This window comes from Podarcis tiliguerta (genome assembly GCF_965153285.1).
Source record: "Podarcis tiliguerta genome assembly, chromosome: 13".
Lineage (NCBI taxonomy): Eukaryota > Metazoa > Chordata > Lepidosauria > Squamata > Lacertidae > Podarcis > Podarcis tiliguerta.
Genome location: NC_139546.1, coordinates 23177988 through 23202051, shown reverse-complemented (window position 1 = coordinate 23202051; position 24064 = coordinate 23177988). Strand labels below are relative to the sequence as shown.

Sequence of the window (24064 nt, the reverse complement as noted above, 5' to 3'; positions counted from 1 at the left end):
TATTGGCTTTTCCAGGCCTGATCCATGTGCCTCCCAAGTCTCCCTGATTCATCCCAACTAATAAAGCACTTACACATTCTTCCTTCAGTCACCAGTTTTTCCTTCTGGATCTGCTTGAAGTAGTATCTCACAGCTACTGGAGATGGTTGGTGGTACCCACCTAACCAGTAATCGCCACTGGTACCCCTCTTTCAATTTTCCTGTTCTTTTTGGAAGTGTGCCATTGTTGGGCAGTCAGCTTCCTTTCAGAACATTTCTTTACCGTAGAGCAGCCCTTTTGAGTGCCATAGAGCCAGGCTTCTCCAGACATCCTTTTTCTTGTGCGTTCATGGTGCTCATGATAGTTTTAGGGCAGTTGTACATAACCCCGCTTTCTATTACTGTTTGTGCCTCCAACAAAAGTTTTGGTGCAGACATCCTGCTTCGTTTTCCAATCAGTGCATGACCTGTGACCTCCTGCTGAAGTCCTGTTACTGTTTAGACCAAAAGTGTTCCAGTTTATTTTATTGTCCTGCTTTTGCAGTTCTGTGGCACAAAGGTGGCCCTCTAGTCTAGACAGCAATAATGTGGTAACAGTGGAGAAGCATTAGGGAACAACTAATAAAGCAGACACGGGTGGCGCTGTGGGTTAAAGCCTCAGTGCCTAGGACTTGCCGATCGCATGGTCGGCGGTTTGAATCCCCGCGGCGGGGTGCGCTCCCGTCGTTCGGTCCCAGCGCCTGCCAACCTAGCAGTTCGAAAGCACCTCCGGGTGCAAGTAGATAAATAGGGACCGCTTACCAGCGGGAAGGTAAACGGCGTTCCGTGTGCTGCGCTGGCTCGCCAGATGCAGCTTGTCACGCTGGCCACGTGACCCGGAAGTGTCTGCGGACAGCGCTGGCTCCCGGCCTATAGAGTGAGATGAGCACACAACCCTAGAGTCTGTCAAGACTGGCCCGTACGGGCAGGGGTACCTTTACCTTTAATAAAGCAGAATTATGTGTGGACGGTCCAGTATAAATTCTTCACTGGTGCAGTATTATAGCATCCATGACATATTACAGTACACACACACAAAACCAAACACAAACACCCCATGAATTTGGAGGGGCCCTAACTGATAACTGCTACTTCCACCTTGCAATCACAGCTTTCCATAGCATACAGTTTCCTTTCACTGCTTCTGAGTTTTTGTTTCTTCATCCACTTCGCATGTGAACAGACATAGCATTATTTCAGTGGGTGAGACTGCTCCAGAAAGGCACTTGCCATCTCTGTTCCAACAATTTTCTCTCTGTGGATGGAGCTGATTGGCTAGTGCGTGTCGCATCACCAACCCACTTCTTCCCCACTGCAGAGCAGTTCTGCAACTATTTTAAAATGGATTGTGCCTTTTGTTTTAAGTGATGGATATTTCAGTTAAACAGATGTATGTGCAGCATTTAAAAATAATAGGTTAAAAAAAACCCCAGACAGTCTGGTGGAGGTATTCAAGGAAGGATAAGACTGATGGCTAAACCAGCATTCGGTTTGATTACATATATATACACGTGCCATGTACGTTTCAAAGGTGGGAGGATGCTGAGAATGCCTTGCGGGAGGAAAAAAAACTTACTGTTCCTTTTTAGTGTTGTATTTTTATATACATTGAATTGGCCTTTTTGTCAGAGTGATAAGTGAAAAAACTTTTATACGCTTTCAAATCCCTTCCTTTGAATGACACATGAATTTAAATTTAGTTCAGTGATTGTAAGAAATCAAGGGGGGTTGTAGTTCTTTAAAATAAATTAACACAATGTACAAAGTCATGGGTTTGCTGCATGGCAGAGGATTTCTGTCCTCGTTTGAAAGTCTGGAGGTGGTGCAGTTTTCTCCCTCTTACCTTCTAATGTTCTGGATAAGGCAGATAATGGTTGGCAGGTGTGCAAGGGCTGCTCTCTGGGATTGACAAATGTACACCTGGTCTGTACCCCAACTGGTAGGGACTCCATCGACCCGGAAAATCCCCAGGAGGGTGCCAAGGCCACGCAGTTGTTGGAGGGACTGATCCAGGAGCTGCAGAAGAAAGCGGACCACCAAGTGGGCGAGGACGGCTTCCTTCTGAAGATCAAACTGGGCCACTATGCCACCCAGCTGCAGGTGGGTTCCAGTGGCTTGTCTGTCAGTGATGGGAAGGGAGGACATTATGGAGGGCAGCAGAGAGAAGCTGCACTCAGGATTCCTCATGGGTGAATGGGCTATGGAGCTACTAGCTGATTCTCCCGACTTGTTCTACCCTCCACACTTCAGCCTGTTTGTTCTCTCTCTTTCTCTCTCTTTACAGAATACGTATGAACGCTGCCCTATGGAACTGGTGCGCTGCATCAGACACATCCTTTACCACGAGCAGCGCCTGGTGCGAGAGGCTACAGATGTGAGTAGGATGAAGGGCTGCATCCAATGCTCTTCTACTCAGGGCAGATGAATAACTTAAGTTCATTGTTTTCAAAGGGTGTGCTCTGAGTAGAGCTAAGTTGTGTGTTGCAGCTCATAGTCCTGGGAAGGGTGCCTGTTTCCCATGCCCTGGTCTAGCAGTTCTGCTCTGCCTGCGGCAATGACCTTCTCTCCTTTCACCTGTAGAGTCCCTCGCCAGCTAGCAATCTGGCTGATGCCCTGTCTCAGAAGCACCTGCAGATCAACCAGACCTTTGAGGAGCTGCGCCTTGTTACTCAGGACACTGAGAACCAGCTGAAGAGGCTTCAGCAGACGCAGGAGTACTTCATCATCCAGTACCAAGAAAGCCATCGCGTACAAGGTGTGTGTATGTGGAAGAGGAGGCAAGTGGTATGTCAGTCTGCAAAGCTGAAGGAAGGGCTATAATGTGCTCTACATGCAGAATGTCCCAGGTTCAATCCCTGGCATCTCAAGATGTTGTTCTGAAACACTGGAGAACCACTAGCAGTAGAAGGGTGGCCAGTCCAGAGCTAGATGGACCAACAATCTGACTTGGGATCTTCTTCTTCTTCTTTGGCAATCACTTGTAGCCGAGTAAGATTGTCTTCCATGAACACGGTTTTAACAGTGAGTCCGTAAGGGGTTGTGGAGGCCAATTCTGGATCCACACGTCCTTCCACAGTGGGGACATAGGTTTCCGGGTGGGAGTTGATCATGGTGAGGGTTTGCCAAGTGTACCTTCCTCTTAGCACAATTCTTCCTTTCGTCCTGAGTTTGAGCATCTTCAAAACCCATGACACCTTTGGTAAAGGCTGTTCTCCAGTTGGAGCGCTCGCAGGCCAGTGTTTCCCAGTTGTTGGTGTTTATACTACATTTTAAAATATTTGCCTTGAGAGAGTCTTTGAACCTCTTTTTGTTGTCCACCAGCATTACGCTTTCCATTTTTAAGTTTGGAATAGAGTTGTTGCTTTGGAAGACAATAATCAGGCCGTCACAACATGACCCATGTCCCTAGGCTTATCTGTTGAAGCACAGAGCGATAAGCAGCTGAGGAGACAGGGCTGGATTTGAGGCACCCCTTTCTTGCAGGTGGGGATTATGAGGGAGACCCAGGAGGGAGCCTAATACTCTCTCCTTTCCCTTCCCAGCCCAGTTTGCTCAGCTAGCCCAGCTAAACCCCCAGGAGCGCATGGCCCGCGAGTCTACTTTGCAGCAGAGGAAGGTATCGCTGGAAGCTTGGCTGACCCGTGAGGCACAGACACTGCAGCAGTATCGTGTGGTGAGTTCTACCATCTCCAGCCCTGGCCAAACTTCCTTCCGTATACACGTATACACCAGCGTTGGGCTAGGCAACTCCTCTATGCATGTCTCCTCTTCTTCCTTCACAGGAACTGGCTGAAAAGCACCAGCAGACGCTTTCACTGCTCCGCAAGCAGCAAACCATTATCCTGGACGACGAGCTGATTCAGTGGAAGAGGCGGCAACAGTTAGCGGGGAATGGTGGGCCCCCCGAGGGCCCTTTGGATGGCTTGCAGGCTTGGTAGGTGATGGGTGAGGAGGGAACCAGGGTGGTGGTGAGAGGGGGAACGGGGCTTCCCAACTACAGTGGTGCCTCGCAAGACGAAAAGAATCCGTTCCGCGAGTCTTTTCGTCTTGCGGTTTTTTCGTCTTGCGAAGCAAGCCCATTAGCGGAGTAGCGCTATTAGCGCTATTGGCGATTTAAGGGCTAAAAACGGCTTTTTAAGGCTTAAGGGATTAGCGGTTTTGCTGCTAAAATGCTTTTAGCAGCCTAGCGCTTCAGAAAAAGGGGTTTTGGAGCGGAAAAACCCCCCGAAAATTTTCGTCAATTTTCGTCTTGCGAAGCAAGCCCATAGGGAAATTCGTCTTGCGAAGCGCCTCTGCAAACGGAAAACCCTTTCGTCTTGCAGGTTTTCCGTCTTGCGAGGCATTCGTCTTGCAGGGCACCACTGTAGTTCCGCACTTAATGAATGGTGATGGGGGAAGGCTTAATGTAAGATGCACGCTTTTTAAGTGTTGGGGGTCCAGTCTTAGGAATGCGAAATAAAAACTGAGAAGAGAGCTTCCTCGATCTGTGTGCAGAGGGCACTGAGTTACAGTAGAGAAGGCTGTGAGAAGTCTGTACCAGAATAAATCAAAACTCAGTCCCAAGGTAATACAAATCATTTAACACTGTAACTTGAAATATGCAAATGTTAAGTAAGACAAGGCAAAGTGCTATGCTGCCCCCTGACCTTTGCCACCTCTCTGGCATCTTGAGAGTTACCTGACACATGTTTCGAGAAAATCTTTAAAGCCACAAGGGCTGGAAACATACTTTTAAAAAATAAGAAAGGAAAGCTTTCACTGCTCCGCAAGCAGTGAAATTTATATGCTGTAGCTTTTCTGCGCTTCTGCAGAATTGCTGCATATACAAAGCCCTGATCAGAGCCTGAATATGTGCAGCTCTGAGATAAGGGTGGGAGGCTTACAGGTTACATCAGATGGAGTGATTTCAGGCAGAGCAGAACTACTGCATGTGCTATTTAGCAAGCCAAGAACTGGATCTAGGGTGAAGGGCATGGCCGATTCTGGAAATGTACGTAGGCAGGCATTGGACTAGCTCTCTTTTCCCTTGTGAGCCCTCTTTTCCCTTGTGAGGCTTTCCCCTCAGTAAGCTGCCCCCTCCTAATGCCACAGTGGAGGAATTTCAAGGAACGAGGTGGAATATGTAATCCCTTCCCAAGTGACTCTCTGCATACATCAAGCAGATTGCAGCATTAATCATTTAAAAACAAAAAACAACAGCAACAACAGTGTTGCAGCACTGGCAGCAGCAACAAAATGCTGCCAGCTGCTCCGCTCTAGATACTGAATCTGTAATAACTCTGACCAGGGACTGAACTTTCACATCCTGATAGTGACAAGAGCTGCTACTTACATTGCAAACAAAGCACTTTTTTCAGCTGAACTTGGGAGCTGCTAAATGCAGCCCCTTATTCCCCAAATAGTTCTTGGAGAGTTCTGCAAGATTACAACTTCTTCCCCGCTTTGTGTTCAGCGTATGCATGAGACAGCAGGTTGAGATCATCTGGAGACATGTTGGTGCTGTTCATATGCTAATGACATTCATCTCTGTCCTGTTGCATCCTGCAGTCTCCGTTTCAGCTTAAATGTATTGTTGAAACAGCAGTTAGCCTTTACAAGGCCACACAACAACAAAAATCGGAGTCATGTCATATCAAATAAACGCCGCAATTAAAATTGCATACAGTTAATAAAACAATTTGGCATCACAAGTTTATATGGTTATCATTTGAAATCCAATACATCATTAGTGCAAAGCTTACTCAATATGCTACCATAGTTGAAAGCTGGATACGAGTGAACTGGCTGAAACCTAAATCCAGACAAGATCAAAGTAATTATCGGTGGGGCTGTGACTTTGTTGGGGAAGGAGCATGAAATAGTTGCACCTTTTCACTGGGTAATCTGTTCCCTTCCCAGTGTCATTGGACTGCAACTCCCATCAGCTCCAGACAGCATAGCCAGTGGTCAAGGATGATGGGAGTTGTAGCTGAGCCACAGATTACTTACACACGCACACAATCTCAAGTTACTGCAGCACTATGAGTGTTGTTCAACCAAGTCCTACTCTGAGTAGACTCATGGAAATTAATGAACCTAAGTGAGTCATGTCCATTAACTTCAATGGCTCTACTCTACATAGTCTTGAATACATAATACTCACTTTCAAACTCTTGGGAGCCTGCGTGTGCTGAAGTGTCCTAAGCAAAGTTGTAGGTAGGATGTATTGGCAGTGATCTAGTCATCATCTGAAAGTGCTATCTGGATTGAGCCATCTCACTTTGGCGTCCTGCCCGCCCCCATGCTCCTAAACCAGCTTCTTCTTTCTGTAGGTGTGAGAAGCTAGCTGAGATCATCTGCCAGAACCGCCAGCAAGTGCGCCGTGTTGAACATCTGTGTCAGCAGCTGCCCATTCCAGGGCCCAATGAAGAGATGTTGGCTGACATCAACACCACCGTCACAGACATAATTTCTGCCCTGGTGACTAGGTAATTTGAGCCGTGGTGGGGACATTCTTGCTGAAAGAAGGGAAAATCTTGTGTGGGAGAGTCATCGAGGTATAGATGGACTTTTGTTTGTTCAGAGATGTGGGGTCATTCCATCTAATAATACACAGCAAGGTATATTAATTGAAATTTATTAAAAATAGAATGGTACATACACCAAATCATTAGCATTCAGAACCAGTTGCATAAGCAATATTTGTTCGTTTTAAACACATGTATAGCCCACCTTTCCACAGTAGAGTGCAAGGTAGCTAATGTAAATATATAAACTGATTCAGATTTTTTAAAAAAGCATGCTATAAACACATTAAAAAAATTGAAATAGATTGCAGTGACAACTAAAAATGTCAGCAGCAGCATATAATAATGCATGTATGCAGTTTATACACTCACCTAAAAAAACAGTGCAAGCCAGGTAGTTCAAACCAGTGTAAGTTTTCTCTTGTATTTCTGGTGTGGGTTCCTCATTTTATTTGCCAAAAAAAGTATGGTGTTCACTGTGGGGTTGAACTTCAAAGATTTACCGTATTTTTTGCTCCATAAGACTCACTTTTTCCCTCCTAAAAAGTAAGGGGAAATGTGTGCGCGTCTTATGGAGCGAATGCAGGCTGCGCAGCTATCCCAGAAGCCAGAAGAGCAAGAGGGATCACTGCTTTCACTGCGCAGCGATCCCTCTTGCTGTTCTGGCTTCTGAGATTCAGAATATTTTTTTCTTGTTTTCCTCCTCCAAAAACTAGGTGTGTCTTGTGGTCTGGTGCGTCTTATAGAGCGAAAAATACGGTACTTTCCTGTATCATGCAAATGTGCCCTCACTGCTTTCTCCACATCTGGAATTTCAACTTTTTACAACCATGGTGGAAAGAGCATGGACATAAATGAGTAATAGCAGCTAGTTAGTTATGTAAATTATTTCCTTTGCAACGTCCTGTGGTTTTTTTTGCAAATAGTTCCTCCTTCTATTTCTCCCTTCCCTCCACAGTACTTTTATTATTGAAAAGCAGCCTCCCCAGGTGCTGAAGACCCAGACCAAGTTTGCAGCCACAGTGAGGCTGCTGGTTGGTGGAAAGTTAAATGTCCACATGAACCCCCCACAGGTGAAGGCTACCATCATCAGCGAGCAGCAGGCCAAAGCCCTCCTGAAGAATGAGAGCACCCGCAAGTATGTGTAACCCTCACACACCTCATGTGGCAGGGACTCTATGAGTGATTTCGTAAGGTTAGGACAGACACTTATCATCCTAAGCCATGGAGTGCGAAGGATGGGAGCTGTATTTAAGTACATAGTTTAATTCTGTTAAGAAAGTAGAAGAAGTGGAAAATACTAGCAGGGGAGTTAGTAGAGGGAATGTTTTCACTCTTTCCATACAAGAGCAGGGGCCGGGGATTCTTAGGCCATAGCCCTTGCCAGACTTGCTCCATATCCTTGAAAGGTGTTTTTTGCCTGGCTGGAACATGTCATTGTACAGTGGTACCTCCGGTTAAGAACTTAATTCATTCTGGAAGTCGGTTCTTTACCTGAAACTGTCCTTAACCTGAGGTACCACTTTAGCTAATGGGGCCTCCCGCTGCTGCCGCGCTGCCACCGTCCAATTTCTGTTCTCATCCTGAAGCAAAGTTCTTATCCCGAGGTACTATTTCTGAGTTAGCAGAGTCTGTAACCTGAAGCATCTGTAACCTGAGGTGCCACTGTACTCTAATAATGCATCTTGCTTGCCTGGAGGGAGGCTAGAGAGGAGAGTATGTGCAGAAACTGGGCAGAATTTGCATTTTTTTGCTCTGCCCATTTCTGCATCTGGCCCTGCCCACCACTGCCATGTGGCCCCCAGAACGTTGCCCAGAAGGAAATATGGTCCCTGGGCTGAAAAAAAAATATGGTGTCTCACACCTGTGCAAGGCATTCAGGAACTAAGAGATGTAAATCTTGGCCAGTGTGTGAAATTCATCCTAGCCTTCAGTCCATAGAACTTTAGAAGCTTCCTTTCCTGACTGCTCCCTTGCTGCTATCATGGCTCTTGGGCTCTTATGTGTTGTTTTTCTTCCAATCAAGCAGACTTTTCACATCCTCTACCATTGTGTTGCAAAAGGTCTTCTTGGAAGCTGACATGCTGGCAAACGTTTTTGTGGCATGGCAGCAGCCTTCCCCCAAGGCTGGCAATGAAAGGTCACAAGGCAAAAAGTGACAATTCCATTTAAGCCCGTTCAGAATCCATGTCTATGATTGCATGCGTTCATTTGTAAAATTTAGCCTAATGTTAAAAAATAAATAAATCAAGATTTTTGTTGAAGCAGTGAAAGGCTATGTTAGCAGGGTCGTCCTGGTGCAGAAATGTAGATGGGAAGATATTAAACTGCCTGTGGTGCACTGGCTTATATTCTGCTAACTACCATTGGTTTATTTTGGCAGTGAGAGCAGCGGCGATATCTTGAACAACTGCTGTGTGATGGAATATCACCAGGCGACTGGTACTCTGAGCGCTCATTTCCGCAACATGGTAAGACAAAGATGCCTGCACTGATTCCCACCCGCCCCGCTTTTATTTTTCCTACCAAGGGTCTGTTATTAATCCTCCTGATTCTGAGAGAGGAAAACGAGCCATATATGGAGCCAAAAGCCAGGAGCTTTGAATGGGGGGACTCCCTTGTATCTGTCCTCCCTGTCCCTGCTCTCTGGTTTTCAGGCCTTTTGCCAGTGTTATAAAGTGGCCCCATCCAATTTCCACTTCTAATGTGACGAGCTTTGGTAAAAATGCCAAAATCTGCACCTGAAACTCTCCAGGTAGACCGAAATACGCTGTGCGTATTTCCCTCCACTAATATGCCTCAATATATGGCATAGCTCTCTCGTACCACTATCTGCAAGCGATGGCTATCACTTCTAGGGCCTTGACAGCCTGTGCTCTGTTTTTCTCCGCCTCCCCCCGCTGCTGTGCTTGCCTCTCCCACGGCACCTCTCCACAGTCCTTGAAGCGGATCAAGCGCTCCGACCGACGCGGCGCCGAGTCAGTGACCGAGGAGAAGTTCACCATCCTCTTTGAATCCCAGTTCAGTGTTGGCGGCAACGAGTTGGTCTTCCAGGTGAAGACGCTGTCCCTGCCTGTGGTGGTGATTGTGCACGGCAGCCAGGACAACAACGCCACGGCCACAGTGCTGTGGGACAATGCTTTCGCAGAGCCGGGCCGTGTGCCCTTCGCCGTGCCCGACAAGGTGATGTGGTCGCAGCTGTGCGAGGCCCTCAACATGAAGTTCAAATCGGAGGTCCAGAGCAGCCGAGGTCTCACCAAGGAAAACCTGCTCTTCTTGGCCCAGAAACTGTTCAATAGCAACATGAACCTCTTAGAAGACTACAACAGCATGGCTGTTTCCTGGGCCCAGTTCAACAGGGTAAGGGTGTGTGAGTGTGCGCTCTACAGTCATACCTTGGGAGTCCGTTCTAGAAGTCCGTTCGACTTCTAAAACATTCAAAAACCAAATCACAGTTTCTGATTGGCTGCAGGAAGCTCCTGCAGCCAATCAGAAGCTGCAGAAGCCCTGTCAGAGGTTCAGGTTCCAAAAGAACGTTCGCAAACTGGAATCATCACTTCGGGGTTGCAGCATTCAGGAGCCAAAACGTACAAGTTCCAAGGCGTTCGACAACCAAGGTACGACTGTAGTTGGGAATTGGTTAGTAACTAGACTTGCCGGATAACCATGTTGAGGATAGGGTGCAAGGTACCATGGCCTATAGGTCTTCTCCCATCACTGCAGCTCACCCCACCTGGACTTATATTTCATTCCATATCTATGTCTCTTTTTCTCACTTCTTCCCCTCCCTGCTGTCTGAAACACTTCATTCTGGTGCAGGAGGAAGGAAAGCTTGGGATGGCAACAGTACCATTTAGGGCCAGCCTTGTTAGGGGCAGCCAGTTTTGCGATCCAATCAGTAAGGGAGAAATGGAAAGAACACATCTCTCTACATGAACCCAGACTATAGGCATGTGCCAATATTCATTTACAGTCATACCTCGTGTTACGTTTGCTTCACGTTGCAGCTTTTCAGGTTGCAAACGTGGCAAACCCGGAAGTGTTTACTTTCGGGTATGCCACACGTGCAGAAGCTATCTGCACCCTTTGTGCATGCGCAGTAGCGGCGCTCAGAGACTTTTTGGGGTGCAAACAGCACCCCAAAACCGATTGCATTCGTAAGTAGAGGTACCACTGTACTAGTATTTGTGTCAAGCAACCTTCCTCAGTCTGGGGATGATGGGAGTGGTAGTCTAAAACATCAAGAAGGCACCAGTTTGGGAAAGGCTTGTATAAAACTAGGCCGTCGGATTATTAAATAAACTTCAATCCAGCTAACTGCTTTACTTTGAACTAGCTTATTAACAAATACACATTGTGGTATCTTTATACAGATTCCACAATTCATTCTAGGCATATATGCAGGTAGGGCTTTCTGTGCACACACATAAAGCGTACCAAAGGTTTTGGGGACTTTTGATCCTGGATCCTGGTCAGAAGTCTTTAGGACATTCTCTGGGCCACACCAGGATGTTTCCTCACTTGCTCTGTGTGTAAACTGATTTGACTTGAGATGGTGGCTTAGAAGGCAATTAATAAAATATTTTTTAAAAAAATATAACAGGTTTGGCCCAAAAGAATCCTGCTCAGCCTTGGGTTCCCTTGGTAACATTGGGCAAGTCATTCTTTCTCTGTCCCTAATCTGTGAAAGGAGCTCATGAGAACCTTTTGGGTGAAAAAATGAGTCGAGATTGCATTGTCTTTTGACAATGAAGTGCTATAGTGACAGCTGGTCATCATCAAGGCACATACCAAAGACAAAAGTGTCTCTCAACTGATGGCTAGTTCTCCCCATAACCTGTGATAGTGGCAAGTCTTATTTGGATAAGGATTTACTTTACTTTATGTAAACCATTAGTTTAGGATCCAGGGACACCTTAAGAGCTTCGAGCTGTTTTACAAGACCCCGGGGTGACTGAGAAACAGGCAGGAATGTTGATCTTTCTTTCTCTTTAACCAGGAGAACCTCCCAGGACGAAATTACACATTCTGGCAGTGGTTTGATGGGGTGATGGAAGTCCTGAAGAAACACTTGAAACCTCACTGGAATGATGGGTGAGATTCCCCCATCCTTTTGCTGCCTTTACTGGCTTTTACAGGCTGCAATAGCCACATCTTACCTTTTTGTAGTCTGACTTCTCTCTCTCTCTCTCTCCTATCTCTCTCCAGGGCTATTCTAGGTTTTGTCAACAAGCAGCAAGCCCACAACCTGCTAATCAACAAGCCAGATGGAACTTTCCTTTTGAGGTTTAGTGACTCTGAGATTGGAGGTATCACAATCGCCTGGAGGTTTGACAACAGTGAGTTCGGTTTTTTGGCAGAAGAAATACTGCATTTTGTCCTTGCCTGCTCTGAGAGTATTGAATCAAAAAATCGTTGCAAACAACAGTTAACTGCTTACCATTAACAGCACACTATTATTGTCTCTGGGGTTCTAGGTAACATTGGCTAATATAGCTTTAAGTTTATAGCTGTAGTTTATTGCATTCCATTTGTCATGTTGTGCATTAACTTGGCCCTTCTCCGTCAGAATTGCTGGCTTATAATTGCATCTAGTTTCACTTCCTGTCCTGTATGTTCCTATTAGTTGGGTTAGAAGCGACTATGTTATGTGTGAAATCTTATTTACTTTCTTTGCTATTTATATTTGTATTCTGCCGTTCATCGAATTGAGCCAGGGCAGGTTACGTAAAACACCACAATTTAAAACAAGATACAATTCATTATAACCACGTGTTAAAACCACAAAACTAAACGAAATCACAAGCACTGCAAAACAAGAGTGCAGCAATTCAGCAGGATGGGGTGGGGAGGAATCTGCTCGCTTAAAAGCCTGGGTAAAGTGATGCAGCTTGACCTCAGATCAAAAACTGTACAACAGTAATGCAAGATGCACGAGGGGAGCATTCCATAACTTGGGGGACACCACAGAAAAGGCCCTCTCACATGCCCAAACCACACAAAGTGGTGTTATTGCTTACAGAGTCTCCCCTGTCAATGTTAGCATCTCAACAGATTGATATAGGAGGAGGTGGTTCTTCAGGTATTTGTGGCCCAAGTCATTTTGGGGTTTGTACGTCAATACCAACACCTTAAATTGGGCTTGGTAGGGAGCTGGCAACCATTGTAGGCTCTTTCAAGACTGGTGTAATATGAGTCCGACTAGAAGCTTAGCTGCTGTGTTATACACCACTTGTAGCTTCTGAACCATCATCAAGGGCTGCACCATATAGAGTGCACTGTAGTAGTCTAATTTGTAAGCTACCAGAGCATGCATCACTGTGGCTGACTTACCTATATCAGGAAGGCCATTAGCTGAGGGACCAGGCAGATCTGGAAATAGGCACTCATACCTGATTTGTGGAGGCAGTGATGTTTTGTAGTACAGTAGTCATAAATGTGTCTATTTATTTATAAGATTTCTAACCTGCCCTTCACCATAAGGTCCCAGGGCAGCTCACCACAATATAATATATGATTATATAAAAAAAATGAAACCATTACAATTATAAGACAAGTGAAATGGTTACAGATAGTATGAAGCAGTATAGAGTCAGCAAAAGAGGAGGTCCCACAGAATAAACTTACATAAAGTGTCACAGGCCAGGGTGAAAAAGTGCCTCTTCAGCATATGGTGAAAGCTATACAGATGCACCTCTGTGGGAAGGGAACTCCGCAAAGGAGCTGCCATACAGAAAGCCCTCTGTCAGGCTTCCTCTCCCTTCAATTCTGCGTAGGTGTTTTGCTTTTATTTGGGGATTTGTCTCTGTTTCTGGTTGGTCAGCAGAGCTGCTTGTTTTGTTTCCGCTGCTGAGTTATGATGCTCTTGGGTCTTACAGCTGATAGAATGTTCTGGAACCTGATGCCCTTCACCACTCGTGACTTCTCCATCCGCACCCTGGCAGACCGTCTCGGGGACCTCCCGTACCTCCTCTATGTGTATCCTGACCGTCCCAAGGAAGAGGTCTTCTCCAAATACTACATGCCAGTCCTTTGTAGGTTTTGCAGCACCAAGAGAAAACTGACCTGATCTCTTCAGGCATGGTCTATTCCCACTCTCACATCTAATCACAGACAGACTTCTTCCTCATGCCTCTGGCAAGGGAGCCTAAGCAATGGTTACATTCGGCTGCAAGTCTCTCATTTTCCCCCGCTCTGGAATTTCTGTGATCTGTGTTGCACTGTTGTATGTGCAACATTTTTTTCTTTAGGGCAGCCTTTCTCAACCTTGGGTCCCCAGATGTTGCTGGACTACAAGTACCATCATCCCTGCTAGCTAGGGATGATGGGAGTTGTAGTCCAGCAACACCTGGGAACCCGAGGTTGAGAGAGGCTACTTTAGGGGGATATATAGAAATGACTGTAATGTTTAGCCAGGTACATAGCATAGATCAGAAATGGCTCTGAGAAGAAGCAAAAGGAAAGGGAGAGGAAAGTGGGTGGCGCTAGACTTGGATTGTGTAGAGGCTGAGAATATGGAATTGCAGGTGAAAATGATTTATTGGAAAAATGTCTTTGTGATGAATGGGGCTCCAGGAGAGAACAAGGTGTTTTTTAAAAAACAAAAAACATGTTTGGCAGCTGTTCTTGCAGACAGAATAGCCAAGTTGCCAGAAATTATAAAAGCTCAAAAACAGGATAAAGCATGCTAGGAAGGGATGTAGGTGAGGTTTAATCTTGCCTTCTCCATGGGCCAGAGGGGTTTCCCCTGGTATGCATGACCCAAGTGTATATTCAGTATATTCCTCCCTGCAAACTGCATTTCCCTTGATTTTGGGATACAAGATGGGTGGCAGCTTAGGGGTAGGGGGTTCATTTTCCTTTGTGGCACCTACCCTATGGAATGCTTTTCCAGCTGAAGTCCATCAGGCGCCATCACTATTCAGCTTCAAGCAGTTGATGCAAAACTGTGCAATAGTTTTATTTTTTACTGTCGCAGTTCTGCATTCTATTTACACTGCTGGGATTTGTTAAATGAGTTGTATATCAACACATTTCTTTGAGAGCACATTTACTGTTTGTTAGTCACGTTTAGTCTCTTTGGAGAAATAGGCAGGATAGGAAGACAATAAAACAAACAAAGCAAAACAAGAGGAACAAGGAACACCAAACGGTTTCAAGGTGCTCATCTATTTGCATAGAGCTGATTGTACAAGATGCTTGCATGCCCTATGTCAGGGGTCAGCAACCCGCGGCTCCGGAGCCGCATGTGGCTCTTTTACACCTTTGCCACGGCTCCGGGGCGGATACTAGCAAGGGGAGGAGGCGCATTGTGCGCCCCGACACTCCCCACTGTGGCGGGCGCTGTACTGGCTGTGACGTCGCATGGGGGCGGTGTGTGCGTTAGTCACGCACCGTCCCGACGTCACCTTCCCGCTCGCTGCATTGTAAGGGGCATGTACGCTGGTCACTGCATTGAAAGGGGGCATGTACGCTGGTCACTGTTTTGAAGGGGAGTGAAGAACACACACACACACACACACAAAAAGGTAACTTGTTAATTTAACGTTTATTTCTATGAGGAGGAGTAATTCTGAGGGGTCAAACAAAGAAATAATAAAAAAGTGACAAAAAAATTATTTTTATAATGACGAGTTTTGCGGCTCCCAGTTGTTTTCTCTTCGGAAACGGGTCCAAGTGGCTCTTCTTGTCTTAAAGGTTGCAGACCCCTGCCCTATGTAATAACTCAGTGCCTCCCCCCTTTTTTTTTCTTTTGCAGCGAAGACGGGGGATGGGTATGTGAAGCCACTGATCAAGCAAGTTGTGCCAGAGTGAGTACCATGGCTCTTTAAAGGCTCTTTTTAAAAAATGGAAGGAAATGTAAATATTTGGGGTGGGAAGCAGATGTATTCTCTCCTTTGGCTGCCATCTCTCCTCATTACCCCTCAACCAAGAGTTCTGGCCACTGCCCTATCTCCAAACATGGTTTGATGGCTTCTTCTTTCGGATCTGTGTTTTTAGAAACCTGAATGAAGCTAAATGTGTCTGAGTCTGTATCTTGCCAGCGCTGTCCCCAAGGGAAGGAATGGGTAGGAAATGGACATGGTTGAGGACTTGTGGCTTTCACAGACAGAGCTGTCTCTCTCTCCACAAACCCCCTCCCACTGCGATGGGCCTTTCCTTTTTATTTTATTTTTATTTCTTGGCAGCTACGTCTGCTCCCTGTTTGACCAGCTTCCAGTTATGATGCGAGGGAGGGATTTTGACTGCTTCAGATACTGACAGTCATTTGGGGGGTGGGATCCTTAAAACACAGGGCATGGAAGGCATACAGGGAACGGAATTCCTGGAATGAATGAGTGAATGAATGAATGGCAGTGGGTAGGAGGCAGGAGAGTATAAGCTAATTGGGACAGATATGCCGTTGCTGCTGAGGGGAGGGCGAAGAATTGCTAGCAAAGCAGGATAGAGGCTGGGAAGACTGCTAAGACAGAGGTGATCCTCATTTGTCTATACAGTGGTACCTCAGGTTACATACGCTTCAGGTTGCAGACTCCACTAACCCAGAAATAATACCCCGGGTTAAGAACTTTGCTTCAGGATGAGAACAGAAATTGCGCTGCGGCGGCAGCAGGAGGCCCCATTAGCTAAAGTGGTGCTTCAGGTTAAGAACAGTTTCAGGTTAAGAACGGACCTCTGGAACGAATTAAGTACGTAACCAGAGGTACCACTGTATCAAGTGCCCCTTGGGTGGATTTAGGTGTCCGGTGCAATGGGCAAAAGGTCCCTTGGGCATATGAGATTATTACCAATGCGGAGCCCATCTCTTGCAGGTTTGCCACTACATCTGGAGACTCTACAGCTGGAGGGCCTACCTACATGGATCAAGCTTCCTCCCCAGCTGTCTGCCATCAGTCCCTGTACAACACTTATCCAACAAAGTAAGTAAGGCTGGGTGGGTGGGATATTCGGGAGGGGACTCCATTGCAAGTGGGTTCTGCTTCATGGCCCACCCTGCGCTTCAGCAAACCTGTCATTATTCAGCGTTGTATTTAATAACTTGCTTGGTAACTATGGGCAACCAGAAATTCCATACAGGAGAGTGAGTGGGCCGGCAGGTTTCTCTGTTCTTCCTCTCCCAGGCCACTTGGTTTCTATACTGAGAACAGAGGAAGGAAAGCCTGTCCCTCCTTCACCAGTAGAGGGCATTTAAAAAAAAAAAAAAAAAATCCAGGCCGCTAAGAGGCTAATTGCTAGCCGCAAAAGAAGCCTCTGTCTCCTTGGCCAACATAGAAACATGTGTTACTAGCCTCTTACCAAACCAGTAAAATAAAAAAATTGCAGGCTGGTAATTTTTGTTGGCTTATTTACAGGGCAGCTGCCGTTGATGTAAGTTCTGCATAATCTTCTGTTTAAACCCAAGTTAACTCTTCTGGCTTCCTCCAAACAAGCCAGAGGACTGTATTTTTTTGAGTGTGTTGAAAAGTTGGCTTGAAAACCACAGCTCCTTCACAGATCGTTTCCCGTGTTTTCAGAAGTGGAGAAGCTTCTCTCCCAACCCGTCTCTCCACACACACACACACCCTACACCTGCAGCCCACCTGACCTATTCTGCTCCTTTCTCTCCATCTCAGCCCTGACTCCGTTCTGGACCCAGAAACAGACTATGACCTGGATGACTCGATGGACGTGGCACGGCACGTGGAAGAGCTGCTGAGGCGCCCCATGGACAGCCAGTGGATTTCGCACGCCCAGTCATGACCATGCCGCCTCCCCTGGAGAGACCGTGTAGAGACTGTGAAAAATGGGGGGTGCTGCCGTTAGGGAGTACAGCTGCTGTGTGTGTGTGTGTGTTTGGAGGGGGGTGCATTTCCTCACCCCGTAGTGAGGGCAAGCCTGCCCTGCACTGACTGGGGTGTGGGGGCTGTGCCCGAGAGGCAGTGGACCTTGTCTCTCCCCTTTCACACGTTCAAAAGGCAGTGGAGTGTATCGCTTGGCTTTCCCATCTGCTCGGCTTTTCTCGGGCCTTCTGCTTTGGCGCACTGCCTCCTCCTGCCAAGCTGCCATATGATTTGCGTTGGGGATCATTCCCTCCCCTCCTCCCAGGATTCCACACACTGCCACGTCCTTTGCCCAGGAGCCTTTGGGCTGAGCTGTGGAGGAGAGTAGGCCTTATTTGAAGTATTTGTCTTTTGTAATCTTTTTATGTGTCTGACATTTCTTTTCTCGGCTGCTCCCGGGATAAACGGGTGTGTGCGTGCGCCTGCCTGCCTCTGACCTGTGTTCCCCGGGCAGCATCATTCTGTGCAAGAGACCCTGACTCAGTGGGAGCGCTGCTTCTATTCGGACCCCTTGTAGTAGCCCACTCTTACCAGGTCCCCCTGGGTTGATAGAACCCTCTGGAGTCGCTATCTGTCGCCTCACCCCAACGCCTTTCTTTTTGCCTTGTCACAAGATAGTCGCTTACCTCTTGGCTCCTGCATCATTTAGTACCTTTTGGCTTTTGATGTGCCCGGCATATTGCTCCCAGGTATCACAAGTTCAGCAGATCGCTGAGGGGTGGTGATGGTGGTGGTGTTCTTAAATAAGTTGCAAGCGGAAGTGCAGGAATTAGAATCAGAAACAGTGTTTCCCCTGTTAGGATTAGGGGTGGAACAGGAAGAAGGCCCCTGGATTTCATTGCTGGGTTCCGAGGGGGAAAAGGGATGCCTTGAGTGGAGATTTCTAGATGCATGGACAAAGCCTGCCCAATCTGTTCCTCTTTTCTTCTGACCCCCCTGCCTCCCACCCTCTCATTTGGCTGAGCAACTGGGAAGAACAGCTCCCTCCAAAAGTTATTTTTTTTACTAACTGGTAAAGCTCAGACTAACTTCAACACCGAAGTTATAGCTTTCTCACATACGTATCTGCGGAACAGGTAATTTGTTAGGAGGAAGGATTCAGTCTCCGATCTAACAGCTACCATATTTTTCCTGGCATCGACAAAACAAGTGTACAGTGAGAGGTTGTCCTGTTCACTTTTTAAAATCCAAACTTCCCTTTGGGGTGACACAGCTCTTGAATGGTGCTCAAATGGTTTGAATACATCTCCCATCAACAGCAGGCAAATGGAAAAGCCAAATCTTATTCGAGTTCCCGGAGATACAGCCTAAGTTTGCTGTGAGGACTCTGCTAAAGAATTTTAAAGACTGCTTATATTAAAAGCTGAAAAGTACAGGTTTGCGTGTGTGTGTTTCCACCATTTTCAGGTGGCAGGATCAGCTAGCGTTAAGAGCTGCCTTACACCAGCTCAGCCTATTCGTCAATCTAGTACAGTATCGGCAGCTCTGATTGGCAGCAGCTCTCAGGGTCTCCAGCAGAAGATTCTCCCATTAAAGGCCAGGGATTGAATCTGCAACTTGGTACAAGTTGTGCATGTGCATGGAATCTGATCAGGGTCAGTCCATAACTTAGTGGCAGAACTAAGTTATGGACTGACCCTGATCAGATTCCAAATTCCAGAAACCGTTTTGAAATCTTTTGTAGTGTGTGGATATGGGGCTGGGGGGGGGTACTCCGTAGTGGAAGGGGAAACATTGGATGGGTAGGGGAAGATAGAAGACTCGTTTTGCCACCGTTCTGAAAACCTGGACTTTTGTTGAACCTTCTGCTCAGTAGCCCTTCCAGAGAGGAGAGGTATGGAACCTACCTCCTGTGGCAGATTAAGGGTTTCATCAGTGTGGGAGACTGGCAGTTCTCAACCCATGGGGCTTATCCATTAGGAGGTTCTGTGGAGAACTTGCCCAATGGATGGTTCTCCCTATTGGTCAGTGTGGGAGATGGGGTGCAATGTAAATTTTCTACACTGAGGCACAATCATGTCCTGGGCCTGACACATTTCTTGGAGCTGTCAGCAACATAGGGAGGAGCTGTCGCTTAGTGGTAGAGCAGATTCTGTGCACCCCGAAGGCTGCAGGTCCAATTTCCTTGCGTCTTCGGGTGAAGACAACCCCACACACCCACTTGAAACCCTGACAAGCCACTGCCAATCCGTGTAGATGTTAATGAGCTAGTTGAACCCAATGGTCTATGATTCGGAATAAATAAGCTTTCTGTGTTCCTAAATTGTACGTGACACAAAGCAAGGTATCACGTTTAAGTAAGGTGACAGTGCTTATGTGAAATGAGTACATACGCTTTAAAATCCTTGTAGGAGACTGAAGGCTGGCAAAAAAAAAGTTACAGGAGCTTTGTATGTCAATCCAGCTTCAAGTTGGAACGTAAACAGTGATCAACAGTCTAGCACAGAACAGGGTTGTGATAACTTCCTGTTTCTCTTTCCCTTTGCACAGGGCACTGTGATCCGCTAGGCAGTTATCCTGTGGGGCTTGTACAGGAGAGCACAGTGTTTCCATTCATTTCCGTGGAAACTGCACACAAATTCCTGGTGGATTGTGCCTGTCCCATTTTCTCTAGTGAGGCCAGGCCTGTCCAAGCAACAGCTGCAAATGTTACTAGTATTTTCGGGGTGGGGTGGGGGAAAGCACCCTAAAAAAACACAACTATTGCACTATTTTAAATAGTTATTTTGCCAAAACTATGAAGAGTTTTGATGGAAAATATATATAAAAATATTTTTTTCTGCTAATATATCACTCTCTGAAAAGTGAAGTCAAAGGAGCAACTGATTTTTTTTATTATTATTAAATTTGGGGGAAACGGGAGAACTCAAGGGATATAGATTTAAATGCCTTTTAGGTTTTATTTGGAACAAAAGACACTTTTTATGTGGAAAATACATATTTTGATGAAATATTAATGTTTTGAAAGATGTTCTCTAGCCCTGTGCTACTAATAAAGTGTTGTCTGCAATTTTGCAGGGGAATTAATGGCCAGTGTGTGTTTTTTGGTTAACAATGGCCACTATGGTCAGGGGAGTAAGGTTTGTGAAAGCATAGGGAGCTTTTACAGTTTTAACAATGAGTGGATGGAAGAAATCTCTCTGTTTTAGGGAACGGAGAACAAGAACATAACAACTTAGGGGGTTTGATTGCACAGGGATGTAGAGCGGGCTGTCGGTCGCTTCCGTCTTTACCGCCCAATGCTTGGACACTGGAGTAGGTTGAGCCAGTGAAGTTAATTGCACAAGGAAGGAAATCTCTGGAAAGGGCTAAAATGTAAGGTATTTTATTAAGACCAGCTGATTCCTAGGTTTTAGTTTGTTTGTTTGTTTGTTTGTTTGTTTGTTTGAATCATTAGCAAGGCATCTATGAATTTCAAAAAGTGCTAGAGGCTGATTCAAATAAATGTACTTGTCTTTTATGTGTTGAAAAGGAGACTGGTCATTGTGTCTTCATCCCAGTGTATTTTGCTACAACCTTTAACCCTTTGAACTGGGAGCACAAAGTTAATCTTAACTGATCTGCATAATGCTTCCTGACTATTCATTTTAAGGCTCTCCCATACTCCCATTACCACTGACTGATAATGATGTAGTGCCTCTGTTGGGGGGACATGCCGCGCTCCTTCTGTCCACTTTTGGTCCCCACCCTTCACTAAGCTCTCACCTGTGGCTCCTAGAAGCTGTCAGCACACAGCAGCTTCTTGTATTCAACAAAACACAAAGGTGTGGGAGGATACAATGAACAAACAAATCCAATCCAACTAGCAATCAGTGTGAAAGGGGACACTGGTGTCTACAAGCAGTTGAGGTGCTTCCAGGGTGGATGGTGGCATTTACTCAGGAAACCTCCAAAGTAAGCAAATCACGTTGCTCCTACAGGCACTCCCTGACACCTTGCTTTCCCTTGCCCCATGCAAGTGAATGGAAGAAGATGCTGTAAAACACACTTAAGGACATAGGAAGCTGCCTTGTGCTTGGTCTGACCTGTGGTCCACCTAGCTCAGTATTGACACTGACAACGGCAAACAGCTCTCCAGTGTTTCAGGTAGAGGACGTTCCCAGCCCTACTTGGAGATGCCAGAGATTGAACCAGGAAACATGCTTGCAAAGCAGATGCTCTCCCACAGAGCCATGCCCATCCCTGGCCCTAATGATCTGCAGTGAGGCAGTTATGCCTGCCTTCTCCTTGAGGACGAGTAGCTGAGTCCCTCTTGGTTTTTTTCCATCCCAGGCAGCTTCCTATCCTCCCAACTGAGCTGGTCCTGGCCCTACTTGCATATGTAGGTGAGTGTGTTGGATCACTCCAAGGAAAGGAGTAACCTATGGGAAGGATCTTGCAAGCTTTGCAACTCCACTTAATAAGGCAAAGTGGCAGGTGATGGTAAAACTCACTCGCTGATCCCCGCTGCCTGGGTTACTTGGACAAATAGTTTGCCCCACGACCGTATAAGGCAGCTTATCTCCCACAGCAATCGGCATCCCAATGCTCCAAAAAGTAGCGGTGCTGTCAGGGCAGCCCTTTGGAAGCAGAGGTCCATGGCCTCACTCAGCAGAAAGGGCCTAAGCTTAGCAGAGCTGTCTTACTGCATTTTGGAATAAGCGGGATTATGCATGCCATCAAAAGCACCCTCATCTCCAAGACCATTTAAGTCCAAGGTCTAAAATGACCCAAGTTATACAACTGCAAAACAAACAAGGGCCCATGCATATCTTGGCTTAATGTAGATTGTGAACCCCTTGTGCCTCCTTTAGTTCCTGCCTTCACCGATGGGGCGTTCTCCAACTACAGTGGTGCCTCGCAAGATGAAATTAATTCGTTCTGCGAGTTTTTTCGTCTTGTGAATTTTTTCGTCTTGCAAAGCACCACTGTGCATTGACAGTTTCCCATAGGAATGCATTGGCAGTTTTTAAAAAAAGGCGCAAGACGTTTTCGTCTTGCGAAGCAAGCCCATAGGGAAATCCGTCTTGCGAAGCAACTCAGAAAACAAAAAACTCTTTCGTCTTGCGAGTTTTTCGTCTTGCGAGGTACCACTGTACTGCTGTTTCACACTTTCTCCTCCCTGAATAGAGATTCCCTGTGCTTTCAAAACATGAATGAGAGAGAGCTACATTAGTTGACTCTCCGGATTTCCAATTAGGAACAAAGCAGCAAGTCCTCCTCAAAACATCGACAGATGCAAAAGTGGGATTGCCTATGACTGCCCTGTTAGCATCGTGAGCACAAATAATCATGAATGCACTATGAGAAGGGTATATGGAGGGCCCTATTCCCACTCTATCCTGGACACTTTGCTGTTGCCTGTTCTGGATTAAGCACAACGCGGCCACCAGAGGGTGCTCGGAAATCGAGTTTTTCAGCTTGGAAAAGGTGAATGTGGCCAAATTGCACCTAGGGTCTTCCCTTGGCTCTTACATTCAGAAGGGATATTTCCATCCTGTTCCACTGTTCTGTGCATAGGAGCCAACTTCTAGGGGCCAAGGGGGCTTTGGTCCCCCATTAACATATTTGAGTGGGCTGCCCCCCCCCCCCAAGTTGACGGGCATTGCCATTCAAATGGTGTGTGTGCTCAATGTGCTCAGTTATGTGGTGCAGGGCTTACCTGGTCCCCCCAGTATTTGTATTCAAGCTGGCACCCCTGATTCTGTGTGAGTAAAAAGCCCACATTAAGTCCCATCTCAAATCGTCCCACTGGAGAGTATGCCTGCATACTCCGAAAAGAGGTTAGGATGGATTTGCAGGTAGGCCTCCAAATCACAAATCTCTCCCCTTACACAGAAAAGCCAACTCTGGCCCTTTGGCAGGATTCTACCCATCCATTACCCCTATGTTCAACAGCAGTGGAACAGAGCAATTCAACAGATGGAAGTTTCCACATCACTGCAGGGGAAAGGCTTGTCTGTTCAACTGTCTCCTGCAGCTGTTTAAGATAGGGGTGGGAACCTGTGGCCCGCCATGTGTTGCTGGACTACAACTCCCATCATTCCTGGCCAAGCTGGCTGGGGCTGATGGGGTTTAGAGTCCCACACAATCTGGAGGGCCACACCTGGTTTAAAGCACAGGAAATGTGCCCTGGGTGGGGAGTGTTAATCCTCTTTAATCTATTTGCCTAGGAACTTGGGGGGGGGGGACATCTCCCAATAAACATAACTCCCCCGACCTATTCCCCCGCTCTTTCCTTCTCTTGCACAGCATTCATTTTGCTCTCTTATCATTTGAATGCGTCCGTCAGCATTGCACAGAAGCAGGGCCACCCGCAGCACTGTTCTGAGAGATCTGATCCTGTGCTAGAATCAGCCTACAGCTTTATATGGCTCAATTCCCAAACTTGATTCACATTCACACTGGACATTTAAAGCAGTATCCTACCACTTTATAACAGTCATGGCTTCCCCCAGATAGCAGGGTGCGGGCCTTAAGGGCGTGGGCCTACAATTTCCAGTACCCTTACCAACTACAGTTCCCAAGATTCTCCTTGACTGTGTAAGAGTGCTTTAAACATATGGTGTGGGTGTGACTTCACTTTTCAACTTTAAGGCTGATCCAGAGAATGTATCTGAAGCAGTGAGACAGAGCCCTGGGAAAGCACAGTGCCTTTTCTCTGCACAACGGAACCATAACCTGACCCCATAGGCGTGGGGGTGTGGGGGCTTTTCAGCTCAAAGTCTGTGGCTTTCAGGC

The 24064-nt window shown here is 46.6% G+C and overlaps 1 protein-coding gene and 1 long non-coding RNA gene across 8 annotated transcripts in view; one reads left to right on the top strand and one right to left on the bottom strand.

Moving 5' to 3' along the window:
* Nucleotides 1-20815, top strand: part of LOC310661925 (signal transducer and activator of transcription 5B) — a 68938-nt gene extending 48123 nt beyond the window's left edge. For all 7 annotated transcript variants that reach the window (XM_083408592.1, XM_083408589.1, XM_083408588.1 and 4 more), the window contains 15 exons: nucleotides 1962-2118; nucleotides 2303-2392; nucleotides 2599-2773; nucleotides 3561-3691; nucleotides 3801-3952; nucleotides 6330-6485; nucleotides 7483-7662; nucleotides 8908-8995; nucleotides 9462-9884; nucleotides 11524-11618; nucleotides 11733-11863; nucleotides 13403-13558; nucleotides 15283-15334; nucleotides 16337-16444; nucleotides 17138-20815. In XM_083408592.1, the coding sequence (XP_083264718.1) occupies nucleotides 1962-2118; nucleotides 2303-2392; nucleotides 2599-2773; nucleotides 3561-3691; nucleotides 3801-3952; nucleotides 6330-6485; nucleotides 7483-7662; nucleotides 8908-8995; nucleotides 9462-9884; nucleotides 11524-11618; nucleotides 11733-11863; nucleotides 13403-13558; nucleotides 15283-15334; nucleotides 16337-16444; nucleotides 17138-17264 (2221 nt within the window). In that variant the 3' untranslated portion in view covers nucleotides 17265-20815. The remainder of the gene's footprint in view (nucleotides 1-1961; nucleotides 2119-2302; nucleotides 2393-2598; nucleotides 2774-3560; nucleotides 3692-3800; nucleotides 3953-6329; nucleotides 6486-7482; nucleotides 7663-8907; nucleotides 8996-9461; nucleotides 9885-11523; nucleotides 11619-11732; nucleotides 11864-13402; nucleotides 13559-15282; nucleotides 15335-16336; nucleotides 16445-17137) is intronic.
* LOC310662054 lies at nucleotides 20697-23438 on the bottom strand. The gene is made up of 2 exons (XR_014504233.1): nucleotides 22415-23438; nucleotides 20697-22168 (listed from the first exon to the last, which is right to left on the bottom strand). It is a non-coding gene; the product is annotated as an uncharacterized lncRNA (long non-coding RNA).
* Nucleotides 23439-24064: the final 626 nt, after the last annotated feature.